At 39.6% G+C, this 19,241-nt stretch overlaps 3 protein-coding genes across 4 annotated transcripts; all 3 read right to left on the bottom strand.

Annotated features, from left to right (window-relative positions):
• Window positions 1–120: 120 nt before the first annotated feature.
• On the bottom strand, window positions 121–4,168 carry srsf1a (serine and arginine rich splicing factor 1a). 2 transcript variants are annotated; one of them, XM_067595085.1, is made up of 6 exons: window positions 3,698–4,168; window positions 2,907–3,085; window positions 1,869–2,041; window positions 1,368–1,700; window positions 955–1,066; window positions 121–530 (listed from the first exon to the last, which is right to left on the bottom strand). In XM_067595085.1, the coding sequence occupies exons 1-4, from the start codon at window positions 3,883–3,885 to the stop codon at window positions 1,503–1,505; spliced, it is 738 nt and encodes a 245-aa protein (XP_067451186.1). In that variant the 5' UTR covers window positions 3,886–4,168; the 3' UTR covers window positions 121–530; window positions 955–1,066; window positions 1,368–1,502. The 2 variants fall into 2 exon arrangements, with proteins under 2 accessions (XP_067451186.1, XP_067451185.1); XM_067595084.1 differs by having other exon boundaries at window positions 955–1,700.
• A 1,872-nt stretch (window positions 4,169–6,040) lies between these two features.
• Window positions 6,041–8,884, bottom strand: aldoca (aldolase C, fructose-bisphosphate, a). The gene is made up of 8 exons (XM_067595806.1): window positions 8,424–8,884; window positions 8,064–8,275; window positions 7,907–7,961; window positions 7,651–7,811; window positions 7,482–7,565; window positions 7,181–7,355; window positions 6,889–7,088; window positions 6,041–6,783 (listed from the first exon to the last, which is right to left on the bottom strand). The coding sequence occupies exons 1-8, from the start codon at window positions 8,533–8,535 to the stop codon at window positions 6,697–6,699; spliced, it is 1,086 nt and encodes a 361-aa protein (XP_067451907.1). The 5' UTR covers window positions 8,536–8,884; the 3' UTR covers window positions 6,041–6,696.
• Window positions 8,885–13,647: 4,763 nt separating this feature from the next.
• rskra (ribosomal protein S6 kinase related a) lies at window positions 13,648–19,060 on the bottom strand. Its single transcript, XM_067595083.1, has 12 exons — window positions 18,835–19,060; window positions 17,214–17,474; window positions 17,040–17,123; window positions 16,893–16,961; window positions 16,310–16,379; window positions 15,648–15,755; window positions 15,483–15,523; window positions 15,359–15,386; window positions 15,114–15,203; window positions 14,581–14,669; window positions 14,387–14,497; window positions 13,648–14,291 (listed from the first exon to the last, which is right to left on the bottom strand). The coding sequence occupies exons 1-12, from the start codon at window positions 18,862–18,864 to the stop codon at window positions 14,019–14,021; spliced, it is 1,254 nt and encodes a 417-aa protein (XP_067451184.1). The 5' UTR covers window positions 18,865–19,060; the 3' UTR covers window positions 13,648–14,018.
• Window positions 19,061–19,241: the final 181 nt, after the last annotated feature.

The following is a 19,241-nucleotide window of genomic DNA, read 5'->3' as shown; positions in this document are numbered from 1 at the left end:
AGCATAGTTGTGGTGTACAACTACTAAAATATTAAAGAAAAACTAAATATGATTTACACTTGCATAATAGTCATGAATTCATATTTGGATTATCGTTCAAATAAGAAACACACTAAAGTGTCCGTGTTTGAAAGTGTTTTATTGAAAATGCTAAGAGAAAAAAAAAAGATTAAGCAAAATAAAAGATACAAACTACTCCCAAATAAAACCCCCTCCCAACCTCCCCAAATTTCAATTCCTTCATACCAGGCATCTACGATTCCATCCTTTGATCCAACTTCCTGGTCCTCAGTTTTCGTTTTCTTGTAAAATAAAGCCTTTATCACTGAAAAACTTTAAAAGATAGGCAGGGGGGGCTAATCAAAAAAGTTGCTCTGGGACTCCCGTTAATTAGTTCTGAAATCAACTCATTTGAATCCTGGAAATCTGATCCCGTTCCGAGCATCCATCCTTGCCTATCCCTTCCCTAATCGATCCACTCATCCAGCTCCAAGGATTGGGATCCACTGAGCCACTCCTCCAATCAAAACCTTGAAATACCAGGAAGAAAATCAGAGGCAGACCGTTAGAATAAAATGTCAAGATTTTGGGCCTAATTTTCCATTTTGAGCACTTATGTCAGATCAAGAAAAAAAAATGCCACTGAGCACAAAATCTATCACTCCCTGAAGTTAAACATTTTTTTTTTTTTACCAAAGAGGACATTTAAGTTAAAAGTGGGACGCTTTTGCAACAAAGTAGCAATTCAGATTTTTACATTTGACAGCAAAGATGTTACACTTACATCACAACACTTGATCTAGGACTGCTTTTTCTGTCACAGGCCAGAGTAGCATGTTAAAAATTTTATATATATATATATAACAAAGTACAGCACATATGGCTTTGTTAAAGTATGACATGCATGATATAGCAACCTATCAAAACGTTCAATTTATGGAATATGAAGCGTACCATTGCCTCGACCTGATTGCTCCTCATTTAGATGTCCTATCCTGACCATACAAATGAAATGTGCTCCACAATGGTTTTATTCCAAATCACTTTAATCCTTCTCTTCAGATGTCTAAAGGAAGACACAAGGGTAAAATACAGTTAAGCATTGGGCTCCCCGTCCAAACAGCCCACCCCAGATATCCAATGAGAGAGGCTATTTTTAAAAAACAAAACTCAATTTTCAATACTTGCAAAAACATTGAGTGCCGCTTTACAACTCAACGTTTTTGAAGTTCAACACAGCACAATTTCTAATGTTGCAAAAATTGAGAAGACAGAAAAGAAGGGGAGAAAGGGAAAAAACACAAGGACAAAGCAGCTGGAGAGGGAGGGGAAAGGGGTGAAAAGGGGGAGGAAGTACACCTACATACCAAGATCATCCACAAGGACATCGGGACATGAAATGCAAAAATTAAAAATCAACAGCTGACATCTGGAGAAACTCATAAGGAGGTAAAAACAGTAGGGTATACATCAAAAGGGCAAAACATCGGTGGTAGAAAGTTTTAGGAACGGGAGCGAGAGCGGCTGTGACGAGGTGAGTAGCGGGGCGATCCTCTGCCACGGCCACGGGAATTGCTTCGGCTGCGGCTGGCGCTGCGACTGCGGCTCCTGCTCCGGCTGCCACGGCTGCGGGAGCGTGATCTTCCGTAACTCGGGCTGCGAGGACCGTCTAATTTCACACGAATGTAAGCAGTCTCTCCCTGGCAGACACAAGAGAACTTGACATTGAAAAGACAATATTCCTTCCTATGGTGGAAAAACCATAGATGGAAATGAGGGCCAGGTGTGCTTCAAACATGTAGCAAGTACTCACCTCCGCACAGCAAAGAAACCCTATCCATGACAAAGAACCAAATCAGTACACATACCTCATGTGAGCGGAATTTGGTGTTGTCCAGCTTTCGAACGGCATAGGTCATGTCTTCTTTGCGCACAAACTCTACAACGCCGGTTCCATCTCTGAAAACGTCGGCGTAGCACACGTCGCCTGCTTCACGCATGTGGTCCTTCAGGTCCTGCCAGCTTCCACTCTGAGGGAGCCCTGAAACACAGGATAGACATGATGTTAGCCGATACATGGGGAGCTTTCCAGCTTTGTTTATGTGCAGAATCTTCAATGTCTGTTACAAGTACAAGACAAATCTGTATTCCCAAACAGTGCAAGATTTGGTGATACAAGAGCTTCATTTTATTGTCGGGACATGTAAAAACACAGTAGAGCTGCCGCGACTAGTTGATTAACTGATCAACTGATTTAAAGAAATGCTAAAACGCTCTGGTTCCAGCTATGTAATGTAAATATTTTCTGGTTTCTTTAATTCTCTGTGATAGCAGGTTGCATCTTGGGCTTTGGGAAACCGTGATAGACATTTTTCACCCAACAACTAATCAATAATTCGCAAAACTAATCCACAGATTAAATTGATAATGAAAATAATCGTTGCAGCCCTACAATCCAAAAAACAGGGTTTTGCTTTCAGTCAAATATTTTGTTAATTTTGTGTGTTTCTTTTATTTAACTATGTTTTATAGATTATAGGCAATTAGATGTGTTATGCTGTGGCATTGTTTATTGGTGAATGTGTACTATACTATTTTGTAGGTGTCTTTTATGTTGTATATACGGCTTTTGCAAGATATGTTGTTTTCTTTTTACCTGGTCAGCAACAGCAAATTAAAATTGGCCTTCTAAATTAACTCTGGCTCACTTTTCTGATAACTGAGCAGTAGAGAGCACAATTAACAAACTGGAGTTTCTTGTGTGTAAACTAAACTGAATTTACATCCAACATTGTAGTGGAAAAAGAAGTTCATTACAAGTAACGCAATACTCCAGCCAACAGTCCGAGGGCTAACCTCTGATAATCACTTCCTTGTAGGATGTCCAGGTGAATTGGTTTGCTTACCTGACACAATCACCCTGTACTCGGATCGCCTGGATGGAGGCCCATATCTGCCTCTGGGAGCACCGCCGATCCCGCCGAAACCGCCTCTGGAGCCCCTACCGCTCCGAGGAAACTCCACACGCAGTCTGTAGCCGTCGTAGTCATAACCATCACGTCCATAGACTGCATCATCAGCGTCCCTGTCAACAAAACGCAGCGGGTTCAACATTAACACATAGTAGAAAGCGAGGTTCATTCACATGCAGGAAAAACGCATAGCAAAGGACACAGTCAGTCAGCCATGTTAGCAGCTAGCGTTATCTGCTTTATGTTTGCTAATCCGCTTTGTGTACGTCACGCAACTACAATGGTTTCGCTTTTAATTGCTTTAAAAAGGCTGAGAAATGTATGCACTGCAATTGCGTTTGCAGTCGTTACAGAAAAAAAAACACTGACGCCAGATAATATTGCACAATTGGATGTAATAGTGTATTGACTGGACTTGTCTTGAAGCCAGAAACAAAAGCAGTGTCTCTGTGTATTAACTGCACGGACGAAAACACTGAGCAAAGCAAACAAAACAAGCTGTGCAAAACAAGTGCAAAGGTCTCAGGTACTGTAATGACACAACCGAAACTGGCAGAGAGTACAAACACACACACCACGTTTTGTTAGGTGGTGTGCGGGGTCCAGGAAATAGTCTGAGCCCGTCAGTGTGTTAGCCATATATATACACACACACACACACACACACAATGGGGCTGCTGCGGCCTACTAGCTACCCTGTGGCTAAGCTAACGACAGCTCCTCACCTGGGGTCCTCGAATTCAATAAAGGCGAAAGGCGGCCCTCCTCTCCTGTTTTTCAGGTCGATATCTCGAATCGTTCCGTATTTATAGAACACGTCTTCCACGTCTTTTGTGCGGATATCAGGGGGAAGATTTCCGACGTAAATCCGGCAGTCGTTGTTCCCAGCAGGCCCCCGCACAACACCCGACATCGCTGCTAACGGTTGGCTCGCGACTTACGCTAACGGTTTGTTGTTTGCAAGATTCCTCAACGGCTGCCTGCGCCGAACAGAGACTGAAATCAAAGAGCTTGCAAATCGTCGAACAGAAAGTAGAGAGTAATAAATAAAAAAAAACGCGCGCTTTTTTAAGTTGCAATCTGTAGGTTATTTTTTCTTCAATGTGAACAATCTTCTCGACACAGCGCTCGCTCACACTGCTCCTGTTTTTTCTTCAGGAACCGCGCTCCTTCACCGACGCGTTCATGAATACCGGAAACACTGCAGCTATAACTGACGCATCCGCTTAACAAAATAGTCCACCAATTGACCAGGTGTAGAGATAATCAAGCTTTTCATTATCATTTACAATGTAACAACATGTAACTGTGTAATGATAAAGGTCCACCTAGATATTATTTATTTATGTATTCATTTGTTTATTATCATGGGCAGTGCAGTTAAAGGGTAAATTCATGATTTTTCAATTCTGTCAATTTCTCGGTAGAAAGTAGCGCAATAAATTGTGCTGCTTTCACTTTCAACAACCAGCACCTCTTTACCTCAGTTTCAACAAAAACTGAACATCACAACTTTAACGAGGGCAGGATTTCTTGCAGGATTGTTGTACTAGATTTACTATTTGTTTGATCTACTACTGGTGTAATAAACTGGCAATTAAGTGTAAATTTCAAGCAATGAAAACAAAAACATAAATATGTATGAATTGTATTAAAGGATAGGCTCACAATTTTTGCATGATGAAGAGATCTTCTAATGGCCAGTATGACCAGGAGGAATGATTACAGCATGAAAAACCTATTTCAATGTTCATTTGGGTACCCAACTGTTGTTTTAAGACAGACAGACATTGCTATAAGTGTGCCAAAAGGCCACTTTTCATCTTTAGTCCCTGGACAGATTTTACATTAACTCACCCCTATTACTGGAAATATATCATTTTTGTTTTCCATGTCGATGTAACATGAAGAATTGTATGTCTTTATGTCATAGAGTAAAAAAGTGGGGGAATGTACAATAAAACACTTGGAATGTTTCATCACCACATGCCTCTATCAAGCTAATATTTACTTTGACTCCAAGCAAAATATGTACCTATATAGACCTATATACCTATATACCTATATATAGACCTATAGTTCTTAACATGAAGCCTGGATACAATATTTAATTACATATTTTGACCACGCTCATGAAATACAGACTGTTTATGCCTTTCATTGTGAATTAATGTCTTAATTCAGCAAGTTTATGATGAAGGGGTGTGAAGGAAATCCATTCAACAGAACTACATTTCATTCTTTTCAAATATACTGCATTTTTTAATCCATAAATATTAACATTAACCTCAGTTACAGGTTATAAGGTCAGTCAGAGACAGAACAGGTAAATATCAAATGGATAACTCCCTGTAGGAGATGCAAGGACAACAAAAATACTGTACATGATGCATATAGCACTGTATCTAAAGGTGCTGCATTTATAGTTATATACAGCCTAGACTGCTGTGTAGTATATTCAAGTTTCAAACTAACATTAATCAGTTTATTGAAATTGTCCAATTAGACTCCTCCTGCTGCAGAGTTTATATAGACCTAAACTTTGTCATTTTCATCACAATAATTGTCCAAGATATATCATTCATAGCAAACTGATTGTGGATCACTGCACGAGAAGTGTCACGTAGGCTAATATTTGGCAAGAACAGTAGAATATCTTAAGAATATCATGAATGTCATTGGGAGAAACAAGCCAAGTAAAGAGTGATGAAATACTGAAATTTGAAGGAGAAACAAAGAGGATAAGAAAAGTCCAGTTTGACGAAATTGAAATGTCTCGACTCATGAGAGACTCATATTCTCATATTCTCTCATCACCACATCCTCAGATATATGAGAAAAACATGTGATTACTAACAGTTACATTTAGTGTGTTAGGGGCAGCATATACAGAAGTGTAAGTTAAGTCAAATTGTATGTTTTTTGTATCAAATACAAGATGTGATTCACTTCTGGTTTGCATATAGAGCTGTTAGGACAGTGATATAATATAAACCTTTAAAACATAAAACAAAATATCCACACAAGACTTTACCTGAACACTGTTTTATTGTTTGAAAGCTCACATTTGGACGTTGTTTATCAGACTATTATGAATGAAAACACATGTAAAAACGCACTATGTCATATTTTAGTGATGTGCTGATTGTACTCTCTGCTCAGGGACTGCAGATGCAAATAAGCTTTAAGCTAATTCTTGTGCAATACTTCTAACTGGTCACTGCTAAATTAGTAATAAAACTAAACTACAGCACACAAATCCACACAGTCATTCACACAGAGAAGCTTTGCAAAACTTGTAGACACTTCCCCATAACAGTTAGGGAATTGTACCACTTAGATCTGATAATCATTTATTCCCACTATTTAATTAACTTTGCAATGATACAAGCAGTCAAAGTTTAATTTCCTTTCAGCATGTGGCAAGGTCATTTTTGTGGAACTAAATATTGAATGTACGATTTTAACGCTTTAGTGACGGCACAAGCAAACATCTGTCATTTAATACATGCATTAGAAATACCCAAGGTCATGTTCTGATTGTCCTCATTTGTCAAGGCAAGAAAATACGCCGTCACTTGTTTTCATGTACGATCATCATGAATGTCAATATTCTGAAATAACCTAAGACTAACCTAAGGATCTACACTATTTCCTCTGTAATATGTAATGTTATGATAATGGAATACGACGGTGCTAATTGAAACGTGGCTTCTCCTGCTCTTCAGTATGCATGACAGGAACCATAGACGCCGGTCTCGCCGTAGTTGTCACCACCAGTATACTTCCCCTGACATGCCAGACTGTTGACCTGTGAGCAGAAACAACAAACACACACAACATAAGAAACAAACCTCCGTGTTTAAGTACAATTTCACATCACTTGATTCCTTTGCAGAAAATAAGATGAACGTGCCTCCGCTCTCTTGATGAACTGCTCAGTGGCGACTTTCTCGTTCTCTTTATGTCCTCTCCAGGCTCTTAGGGCAGATGCCTGCAGGGCTCGGCCAAAGGAGAACGTTAGGATCCAGGGTTTAGCCAGAGGGCAGTTGTTGATGGCATTGAGGTGGACAGAAGCCTCTTCTTCGCTCTGACCGCCTGAGAGAAAAGCCACTCCTGTAGGGAGCAGAAAATATCATTTTACCTTCATGTTGTTTCTGCAGATTTGTGTGTAAAATCTTCTTCAGACATGACGGCCTTTGGCTCACCTGTGACCGCTGGAGGAACAGTACGGCGCAAGGCAGTGACAGTTGCCATAGCAACTTCCTCAGGGCTATACTTGGTGGGGCAGCTGTGCCCAGGAGTCACCATGTTAGGTTTGAGCAGGGTGCCTTCTAGGTATACGTGGTGGTCGGACATGGCCTTGTACACTGCAGCTAGGATCTGAAATCCACATGTTGTTTTACCAAATTTGTTTTCTCTTCTTTTGTGTCTCCCTCAAATGACAATGATGTAATGATGTCACATAAACACACACACACACATACACGTAAGAAGTAAGCAACCCACCTTCTCAGTGACGTACTGGCAGCGTTTCAGATCATGATCTCCATCAGGCAAAATCTCCGGCTCTATGATGGGCACAATGCCATGCTGTAAGGAGGAAGAAGAAGTCAACAGATTGGTACTGATATATCACATCACACAGCTATTACTCTATGTAATATTGAGTCCTGACCTGCTGACAGATACTGGAGTAACGTGCCAGAACATTTGCATTTTCTGTAATAGCCAGTTTAGATGGATTGGTGTCACTGATCTTCAGCACACAGCGCCACTTTGCAAAGACTGCTCCATCCTTTTTATACTGTGCACAGCGCTCCGCCAAGCCATCCAGACCTATGGAGGAGGTTTGAAAGAAAATGATCAATAAAGCGTCTTGCAATTTGTGTCTGTATGTGTGACATACATACAATATCAGCAGTAAACTTAACCCTGTGTGGTGGTTTCTCCACAAGTTCCTGCCAGGGGGACAACTCCCTTATCAACCTGAAAAATACAGCAAAGAGAGGTGACAAACATGCTATAGAAAGAACTAATTATTAGTTAGTTAATTCCATATATATATTATTTGGTCCTAAAGTGCCACACCTTGACACCGACAAGGATGCCCCTGTCTCTGATCATTTTGACAAAGAGTACGCCATTATCAGAGTGCTGGTACAGTGTCTCATGGAAGAAGATGACTCCTCCAATGCAGCTGTTGATGCGTTCGTCTGCACTGAAGAGGATCTGCCGGTACTGTCTGCGGTTCTCCTCCGTGTTCTCTACTCCAACCTGGGCCAGCCGCTTCGCCATGCTGCCTACAATTAACATATTGTATGCGATGTGCATGTTAATATCCATACTTTGAAGCTTGCTCATTTTTATGTGTCAATGTCAGAAAGCCTGCAGATTGACTGTACATCCACAGTAAAAAAAAAAAGGAAATAAAGTGTGCTCTTTACAGACCCACAGACTCATCTGCTGCCAGGATGCCCTTCCCTGGAGAAACTATGCGTAGGGCAATCTCATGTAGTTCCTTCTTCTGGGCCTCAGAGAGTGTAGGGAACTGGTGCGTCATCCTGAAAGACTGGCTGTCCTAAAGCCTTTAGTAGAAGATGTGACCATTACAAATCCATGACTTTTGTTAAGATGTGAAGTTCTTTTTTTCTTTTTCAAAGTGAGTAGGTTAGTTGAAGGCGTAACAGTGATTGAGGACGTATAGAGTGTCAAAAGGGTAATGCCGAGTGGCTGAAATTCTACAGATGCAGTTCTCAAAACATGGAACTCCATTGAAGTGTTTTGGTAAGCAGGCCAACCAGAAAGCTCTGAACAAAGGATTGTTTAATAATGAAAAGTAAAGATAGACTGATTGAATTTACTTGAGATTGTAGATAATTGGGCAATAAACAAAAAGTATTAATAATAGAGCAGCGACACTAAAATGTCAAAACTCCAGCCTGGATACTGAAATTAACAAAACATTTTTTATGGCGTAGATTGTTAAGTGAGGATGTAGAGTTGGAGCGAGTAAAGAGTCCTACATTAGATCAAATATGAAGTCCATAATATCACTTTAAGTATTTCATAATAATTGTAATATTCATGAATACTCCTAATTATAATAATAATTGCAGTTCTGTTCACATCAATGTCCTAAAAGCTGCAAGTTAACAGTTAACGACTTTTTAAAAAATTGTACAGGTTTACCTATTAAAGTCAGTTTTATAACCCCAACGCAAATAAAAACAGTAGAAGTTCTTACCTGACAGAAAGTGAAATCAAACGCGTCTTCTCCTCTGATGTGATGAACACTGACGGAGGCTCTCTGTCAGTCCTAGTTTGTATCCAGCTCAAGTGTGTCACACCTCATGAGCCAACACCTCTAGGCGGGGCTTGTACGCCCATCTTGCCCCATATAAATTAGGAGATTTTTTTGATGAATCATTGTTCTATTTAAATATAGATATATGTATTTTTGTCATGTAGCTGCTTGATTTTAATGCTGATATGGCCACTTTTACATTTCTCCTGCCACTTTGCAATAACTGACTCAAGAATCAACTTTTAAATTTGCAGTGTCACTTAGATAAGCCTAATTGGCAACTTTTAGCTGTATGTAGTGTATTTTAACTCTGCCAAGTTATGACTTTTGGGTCCCACTCCATATTCAGGCTGATTATGAAATAATAAATGAATTATTTTGTCAGAACCCTCTACTCCTATAGCAACCTAATTTAAGTGTTTAACCTTACCCCATGGCGTGCTATTTTTATTTTAATTAGTTAAAATGTCCCTCGAGGAAAGTTTTTAATTCTCCTGATAATTTGGCCTTCACACTCGAATTCACAGGGGTGTTTTAGTCCCAGAGCAATTCACGCACTCAGTGGCTTCTTTTGCAAGCTTTAAACTGTAAAGAACTTATTGGAACATTTCAGAAATAGAAATCATTTCCAGGTTCCAGTCAATGTAAATGAACATGGTAATTTGGCCCAAATTAGACCAAAAATGAGGTCAGCTAAATCATTCTCATTTTGAAAAAGGATTGTTTTTTTCCCTCTCCATGTTTCATGCACATGTTACGCTGGATTCTGGTTGAAATTATGCAAATATAGCAGCTGATTATTTCATAGAGTGTATAAGAAGATGTATATTTGTATAATAAAGGAAGTAAAGGATGTTGCTTGTGTGTGAGCTAAATGGAATCATTTCAATCTTGTGGATTCAGTTGTAATTTGTTTGTCACTGCAGTATGAGCTATGTTCAGGAGGAAACTGCATGTTTTCTCATTATGTAATCTTCCTATTTGGTTTAGACTTAATGGGAAAGCTCACTGGTATTTCAGGGGATTACTCTCTTCTCTATTGTGGGTCAGTGTGCCTCTGAAATGAGATATGGGTCACTGGACTGCCTGCCACTATACAGCCACAACACAGACATGTTGGACCTGTCTAAGACAAGGGCCTGAGAGGGAATCCAATGTCATGAGGCAACAGGAGGAGGAGCCGGTGCACTCCCATTCAAGAGATACAGTTTTAAATAGACACACGACTTCAAGAAGAACAGCAATTATATGTGGCTGCTTCCACTGGGACACTCGTTTTTTTTTTCTCTCTCTCTCTCTGTTACCTAATTAAAAACATTTAATGATGATACTTTATCTGGTCCTCAATTTTCTGTCCTATTAAGGTTGTCCTCAATGGGTTTGTGAGCTCCTCTAAATAGGTCAAGCCAAGGCAGAAAGTTGGCCATATTGTATCCAGGTACAACATGCATGCTACGATAGAGCAGCTCCATCGTCACTGATCCTAAAAAGACATTTAAAATAGACCGCTGACATTAGAGTCTGTGTATATTCAGTTGCCATTGTCATGATCGTTGACAAAAGCCATTTAGAGCAAGATAATCCACTCAACTTGAAGGCAGAAAAGGCCTTAATGTGCATTCTTACTCTTATCCATCATCTATTGAGAAACTACATAGAACCTTTCTCAGAAAACATATGCAGAAAGAGAGAAGTTGTCATGCAGACTACACTTTATTGCACATTTCCAATCCATTTCAATGCAAACCAACTTGTACATCTAACTTTTAACTGACTTTGAGATTGAATGCTCATTCTTGAGTGGACATTGTGCTGGAATTGTTTTGTCAATCAAAAGAACGAACTTTCAGTCTCAGACAACATGGATGAAAAATACTTAAAATGCTTAGAAAAAGTGGAAATTTGAACATCTACACTTCCATTTGCTGAGGAAACTCATGTAATACGACTGAAAGCTCCAGAACAGCTACTGAGTGGACCATGAGATCAGGTGAGATTGTTATGACATAGTTTGACAAAGAAAAAAAAACTTGACTGGAGGTCCACTTACTTTCTTGTTCCATGGCTTCACATGCATCTCACAGTCTTCCTCAGCAGAGTTTGCTCAGTTTCAATTCATTATAAGTTATGTATTTTTTCGCATAAGCACAATTTTTTGGCACTAACTCAGTGAAAATGAAAATAAATTAATTCATGAAATTCCTCAGTGTCATGTGTCACTGGGAAAGTCTGTGCCATGGGATTATGTAGTAATTTGCTCTTTCTTAAGCCTGTGTGTTGTATTTCTGTTTTACTCTTTTCCTGTTGCTGTGCAGTTTGTTAAGTTTCAGTGCCAGTTCTGTACATTTACTGACTCTATAAGTAATTAGCTAGCTGTAAATATGTTGGGAAGGTTCCCAAAATGTTGTAAAGTCTGTCTTTCAATGTGCAGAAATATTATATGTACTTGGCAGTGTGCTGAGGTAGACCTAAGGTACACTCATATATGCTTTAGGTAGTCATCAAACACGTTGGTGGTGAATTCTCTCTCCTGCATAGCAACAAATCCCTCTGCAGCCATGTTTGTTGTGTCATGTTTGTTTGCAGTGAAACTTAGTAGAAAGAGCTTCAGCCAATGCAGAGCCATCCATCCATCAACTCTGAGGGAAAATAATCAAGTCCTGCTGTGTACCCAGGAATGTGCAGGATGTATCCAGTATATGGCCTGTTCTTATATTTTCGTTGAATAGGCGTGCATGGAGAGTGTTTGTGTACACTCTGGTGAGCTGGAAAGAAAAGCTGAGGTATTATCCCTCTGTCTCCCCCCTTATTTTTCATTCTCACCAATCCCTGCCACTCAAGCATTGGGGTGTCTCAAAAAAACAGTGAATTTGTCCCCCCTCACTTGGTTTTTAGATGGGTTATGACCTACTTAGACACTGATATCTGAGATATCTGAGTGGTATGCAGACAGAGTTTGTTGTGTGAGTTCAGACATGAATCAGATGAAACAGACGAGTTCCAGATCAGTTAGCGTGCAGAGCATGATTAATGAAGGCTAGCCTCTGAAGCTCAATAAACACCAGATCTGGTTCATCTGTTCCATTCAATCATCAAACCAAATTGAAACAGTCTCCCACAGTGATGACCACATTGTTCAGTCAGCTGGGAATTAACACACTCACAATAACTTGTTCCTTTGACTCATAGCACCTCTGCACTCATGACGTCTGAGGTGACCAATTACAGAAGAACTTGCAGTACAAATCTCTTTAGTGTATCAACCAAACAGGAAAACATGTAAATAGTACATTGAACATTGTTTCTTTAACCCCTTGAACACAGATATTACTCTTAAAGTCACAAAATAATTTTTCCACTCTGTACAACAACGTCACATATTCTTTGCTTATTTCAGCACTTCATCGAAGCATTATCACACATATGTTGATCAGTATTCAAATCCAAAAGCAGCATTTATTTTTATTTTCCAGACCATCATTTTATATACATTTCACTGTGGCTCAGCCAGGCACATTAGGTATCTCTGTAAACTTTGGCATCCACACATTTTAAATAAAGTTCTGAGAGTCTGAACAAAGTTCAGCTGTGTTGAACATTTATATTGACAGACCCTGAGAGGGCCTGTGTAGAAAAACTGCTGCATAAGATGCCAGTTTGTAAGCAAACTGTGGGCAGGAGGCAAACAGCCCTGCACAGTTAACTGAAACCAGCACAGTGTGCAAAGGCAGAGGCCTCTCTCCATCCACAGGAACTGGCCAGTAAGAGCAAGAGAGCATTTGACCTCTTGGGGCTGATTGCCAACTGCCCCACTCCTCCTCCACCCCACCTTCCAAAATGCAGCTCAGCCTTGCGCTATCCATGTCCACTGCAGCAGTGTCAGCTGTATGCTCCATGCTCCAGGCTCCCTGGGGCCCGGGTCTCCAATCACAGATGCAGGCTGCCCCTCAACAGCTCTCACCTCCCCTGCCTTCTGGCTTCTTCCTTCTCTGCGACTGCAATCGTAGAGCCTGGCTCTTTTACTAAAAGGATAATTCAATCTGAGGGGGTCATAATGTGCCAAATTTCATGGCAAACCATCCAACAGTTGTTGAGACTTTTCACTCCTAACCATAAACGTCAACCTCATGGTGGTTCTAGAGGAAAAGTCAAGGGGTCCCCACTCAGTAGGATACTGAGAACTATGAATGTCTGTGTGCTGAGATACTTCATTAGATAAGTGAAATATTTGACCTGTTGGTGGCGCTAGAGGAAAAGTCACCATTGGTGCTTGGACCCCAAATAATAATAATTCATATGAGAGAGGGAAATTAAAGAGCTCATAAACCTTACACACATGCACCAAGGAGTACAAAACGTTTTCTTCCAAAATGTTTCATTTCAAAATCTAAAGATATTCCCCTTTAAGTGAGCCATCTCATTTTTGGGGTTATTTAATAGAATTCCAATATTGTACAAAACCACAAATAAGAATCCAACAAAGTTGCTTTATTATATACTGACAGCAATAGAAAAGGAGAAGTATGTGTGCAAAAGTTGGCTATAGGACGACAGTAGATAACACATCTGTCAATATTTACAGATACTTACAGAGGAAAGGGGAATTTTCACACACTCCAAAAATAAAAAAATAAAGTCCAAGAGGTAACATGTGCATTAGAGACATTTTCTGAGAGTTTCTGTATTCAGGCTCAAAAAAAAAAAAGTCCTGTATATGCTTTATACATCTGCTTTGCAGCTTAGTTCAGGTCCATGGTGGCCAGAGTAGGAGACAGCTCAGAGGGAGTTGTGGGAGAATGAAGGATTTTATCACAGTCAAAGTTATCAAAATATTCAAGTGAAAGGCCTCTCGTCGCTTTGGCTGTCCAATCGGGATGGGTCCTGAGCTCAAGGATGAATCCAACAGGCATCTTTTGGAGGATCTGAGAGTCAAATGAAGTGCCGCGGAAGAAGGCTTGCATTTTATAACAGTCCAGGTTACGAAGGCGGTTCACTGGATTCTTGCACAGCAGCTGAGTCATTTAAGAGAGAGTGAAACAGATAAAAATGTTTCATTCAGAGGGATCACAGCATCTTAATGAGAGAAAACAGAATTGGATTTACTGACCTCGGTGAGTAGTAAGATCAGAGCAGAGCTGAAGGTCTGGGGCAGGATGTAGGGAAATTGTCTGACTTTGCTCAACATGGTGCTGTGGTCTGGCTCTGCAGGTACTGGGAACTAAATACACAAAGAAATGCTCAGACAGTCGTGACGAACAAGTGTAGAGCTGATAAATATGCAGTTACTTGAGGTGTCCTCACCTCCCCTGTCACCAGTGAGAACAACATAATGCCAAGAGACCACCAGTCAGCAGCATGGTTGTATGGACCCCCACTTAACACTTCAGGAGCTGCTCAGAAAAAAACAGGGGTAAAAGGACAAAAACACAGTTAACATGGGGTTAGATTCATCAACATAACTCAGAAAATAAAAAGGGAAAATCACAAAGACATGCATCAAAAATTGCAGCATGTGGAAGCAAAATAATATATATGTTTTGCAGGGAAAAGCCTTTGTCCAAGAACCCAAAGCGGTGGCATGCAAAGTACATCGCAGGTGCAATATGTTCATAACTGGGTCAACTGAATCTAATGGGAGCAAAACGCAGGTGGGGCTCCGATGTTGATGCGGTCATAAATAAAGACAGAGCTTCAAAACAATCACAGAAAAATACACAAACAGTGAGGTGACATATACTGCACTGTACCTGAACCAGCCACTAATTATAATAATATATATAATAATAAAAAGAAATTAGTGTTTCATTTATGAGAATTAACATAAAACATCTCACCCATGTATTGGATTGTCCCACATATTGTAAACGCTCTTCCTCCACGTGTCAACCGACGTGACAGTCCAAAATCAGACAAACGAGGGTGACCTGAGTCATGATAAAACACAAGCGGAGAGTGATGAAAGCCTATATAGAGTACTATTTGTAGTATTTTCGCATGATTTATTATTTGATTGAAGACGTCACTGTTGCTCCAAAGGGTCATTTTTACTTGACAGAAGTAGTAGAAAAAATAGGATTACCCTTGTCACTCAAAAGGATGTTCTCCATCTGAAAAGTCAGTAAGATTAGTATCATAAAAAGTTAGAAATACACAAAGATTAAAATGTTATATCAGGATAAGTATGTCACATATAAAATTTGTACCTTTACATCTCTATGCATGATCCCTAAGTCATGCAGAAACCCTAGAAATAACAAACAATAAGATAGAAAGCAAGAAGATGTTTAAAATCTATGATTTGTGCATCAACACAAGTCAGTGCATACAGTAAAAGCGCTCTATATGGTGAATGTCTGTTTGACACTGACCCAGCGCGCTGCCCAGCTCTGCAGCAAAGAGCCGAACCTCATCTTCCCCAAACTGGCCTTTCAGTAACCAGTAAGTGTACAAGTCTCCAGTGTCGCAGTAGTCACACACTGCAGAGGATGAGACACAAACACATACTTTCATATCTTTGAAAGTGACCACAGACAGTATGTAGAAGCACATCGAGTTATTGCAAGCCAGCATTTTCTGAAATGTACTAGAAATGAGGAATCCACTAAGAAGGAAGAGGATAAAAAAGGGTTTACTCATCACACTGTTGCACCGTGTGAAAAGTAAGAAATAAGGCTGAGTCAAGTGAAAACTACACAGGCTTCTGATTTCCTGATTTTAGGAAATCTCTTTGTACTGTAAACCTTGATAATCTTTATTTAATAAATGGATACAATGATGATCGGTAGCAAACTCATGCAGGCAGCACAGCAGCTGTAGCCACACTGGACTGAGGATGTGAGCTTTACCCGGCACTCTCATTAGATGGCAGTGTACCTCTTCAATATCCAGTACTGAGATTTGTGATCAGACACAGCCTAATCTACAGTATATCACTATAGGACCAAAAGGGACAAAACTACTCAAACATAAAAAGGATAAAGGTAGTGGAAGGGGAGAGAGGTTCAAACTGTGCCTCTGTTTATAAACTCACTAATGAAGAGATGGCGCTTTGTCTGCCAGCACTCCTGCAGATTGTGGATATATGGGTGTTTGAGCTGCCGCTGCAATGCAACAGTTGACACACACAGACACACACATACACACACACATAGAGTGACAGTGAATATAATAGTGAGAGATGGACAGAGATGTTCCCTTTATTTCAAATAATATCATATAAAAGAGTGAGGAGAATGAGGAATTTCACTGTGCTGGTTGTTGGGAATTTGATTGTAGCCCTTAAAAATCCTGCATCCAGATAATAATTTTTGTGCTTCACTATATTTGAAGTCATGTTTACTGCAGAGTCCAGAGTTTGTCAGCACAAACTTTGCAGTAAAAGATCAGTCGTGAAGAAGAAGACAGCTAAGGACCCTTTGTCCTTTTATAACTGCAAAGAAAATATCACTTTTAACAGTGATACACCTTCTGACTTGTACTCAGAGAAGCTTTTCTTCTTTTACGGAGATGTTTTGATGAGTAGAACATGTACTGTAAGTGTAAGAACAGTAAAGTATCAGTACGTCTACCCACTGAGAACATTATGATATATATGTGATATATATGTGATATACCTGAATGATGACTTCCTCTTTTGACTGCTCCAGCGCTCCACGCTTCAAGATCTCTGACTTTGGTAAGACCTAAACCACAATGAAAATTATTACACAAATTTATTGTATGTTCATATACAAATCTGTTTTTTTAACAGCTGAACTAACCTTTACAGCGTAAATCTTCTCTTTTAAAACATCCTTGACTTTCACGATGGGTCCAAATGACCCTTTGGCTATGAAACCCAGGATCTGTGAGCACAGAGGTACAGTTATTCCCACTGCTTTTCTGCAACATCTGCTTCAAAGATTTGAACATTCTTAAGTTGTGGTGCAGAATACCTGGAAATGCTCTTGTCCAGGAAATGTTCGGTGTGGGAACTCAGGCAAAAAGACAGAAATGAGAGCAGGAGTCTTTTTCTCTGTGTCTGATGTCTCAGCGCTGTCCTCTGGGGGCAACAGGAGCTTGGGGATGGACAGTCTGCTGTCCGGTCCATCGGGCTGAGAAAATACAGCCGAGTGTCCGAGCCTGTGAGCGATGTGGACCCCCATGTTTGAGAGGAGTCCATGACTGAATCGACGCTGAGCAGTTGCTCCCTCTCTCTATATTGAGTGGGTAATAAGATGATTAAAATGGCTTATTATCAGTGGTGGAGTTTAACTACATACATGTACTCAAGTACTGAACTTTAGGTACAATTTTGAGGAACAAGTATTTTCATTTTATGCTTTTTCTTATTTATACTCAACTACATTTCAGAGGGATTATTGTACTTTTACTTCACTACATATATTTGATAGCTGTAGTCACTGGATACTTTGCAAAAATGAAATACAAATCCCGCAATGATCATGTAAAATATGATGATTTTTTATAGATTAAACTACTTAACAGTGCATAAAGTGGCTACAATTAATCAGCTACAATATCAAAATACTGTTTACATGTTACTGCATCAAGAGTAATCACATAATTAAAAATAATATAAAACTGACAGGGGTATTGTGCTTCATAATGATCATTTTATCTTTCGATAACAAGCACAATTTGCTGTTTAAACTGTATTTTCACATAATTTTACAGATTTTAAATGCAGATCTTTTATTTATAATTGAGAGCATTTACATTGTATTTTTACTTAAGTAAATGATGTGAGTACTTCTTTCATCACTGCTTATAGGGATGATTTCATAAGATGAGTCATCGTTGCCTCAGTAATTATAGTCATTATTAATTACTGTGTAATTATCATTTCATGTCTGCAATTTTTTCCCCACAAAGATTTACTAAGAAGTTTAAACTGAATTAAATCAGATTTTGAAATAAATAAGGCTTGACGTGCATTTTCTTGTTTTACACTATATACACATTTAGAAATATATCATTTAAACATCTTATCTGTCCATAAATGACCATTGAGCCTTGCAAATGGAAGTCTTAAGACTAACAAATCTATTTTTGAATAATGCTGGTCAAACACAGACTTGATCAGCTACTTTTGTCTATCAGCGCTGCACAGAGATGTAATGACCCTCATGCTGCTGATCAGAAGGTCACTGCACACTTAGCAGCAACTAATCGATAATTCTATTTTTGCCGAGATCTCACTGTGATTCACGGAGGACAGATCTTAAGAGCACTGACTGTAGACCACAAGACCAGTCCAAGCATCTCTAAAGTAAGGAGTCAAGAACTGGTCTCTAAATAAGCCCAGTGTATTTAAAACACGCCACGACACGGACTTCATTTATACTTCACTGACTGATTTTGTACATTTTAAGTAAGTTACTGAAATGCAATTTTACTATGAATTCTTCACAAAAAACGCTACGTATCCAAAACACTAACTATCACATCATGTCATTGTTGCAATCTCGTATATTAGGTATTTAACATCGTAGCTCACGTGCACAGCGCGTATCAACATGTAAACAATCTGCGTCTGAGCTCAGATTTACTCACCTTCCTGTTTTTACTGATGTCGCTGCCCATCACATCCTCGGAGTGTTAATAAACCAAAGTATTTCACACAAAAATAAGTTTAAAAAAAAACATTTGATTGAGCTCATCTTCATCCTTTTCCCGTTTCAGAGAGGCTCTGTCGTGTCCGAGGCATTAAAGCGCGTTTGAGAGAGAGAATGTTTGCAGCTGTTTGCAGGGAGTCATCCAGCGCGGGAAGGGCTCGATTCCGCTCCAGTTAAAGCTGTCAGATTAATGATCTATCACCCCTCTTTTCCCCAACTTACTTCCACTCACAGACCTGCCCCCCTTTATTTCTTTATTCTGCACAATCATCCAAACACACCAAGGCCAGACTAGAACACTTTTTTATTGACAGACAAAACAATAAGTCACAGAGCTAACAGAAA

This window comes from Thunnus thynnus, chromosome 7 (genome assembly GCF_963924715.1).
Source record: "Thunnus thynnus chromosome 7, fThuThy2.1, whole genome shotgun sequence".
NCBI classification, from domain to species: domain Eukaryota; kingdom Metazoa; phylum Chordata; class Actinopteri; order Scombriformes; family Scombridae; genus Thunnus; species Thunnus thynnus.
The sequence above is the reverse complement of the archived record's forward strand: the minus strand, read 5'-3'. Positions and strand labels throughout refer to the sequence as shown.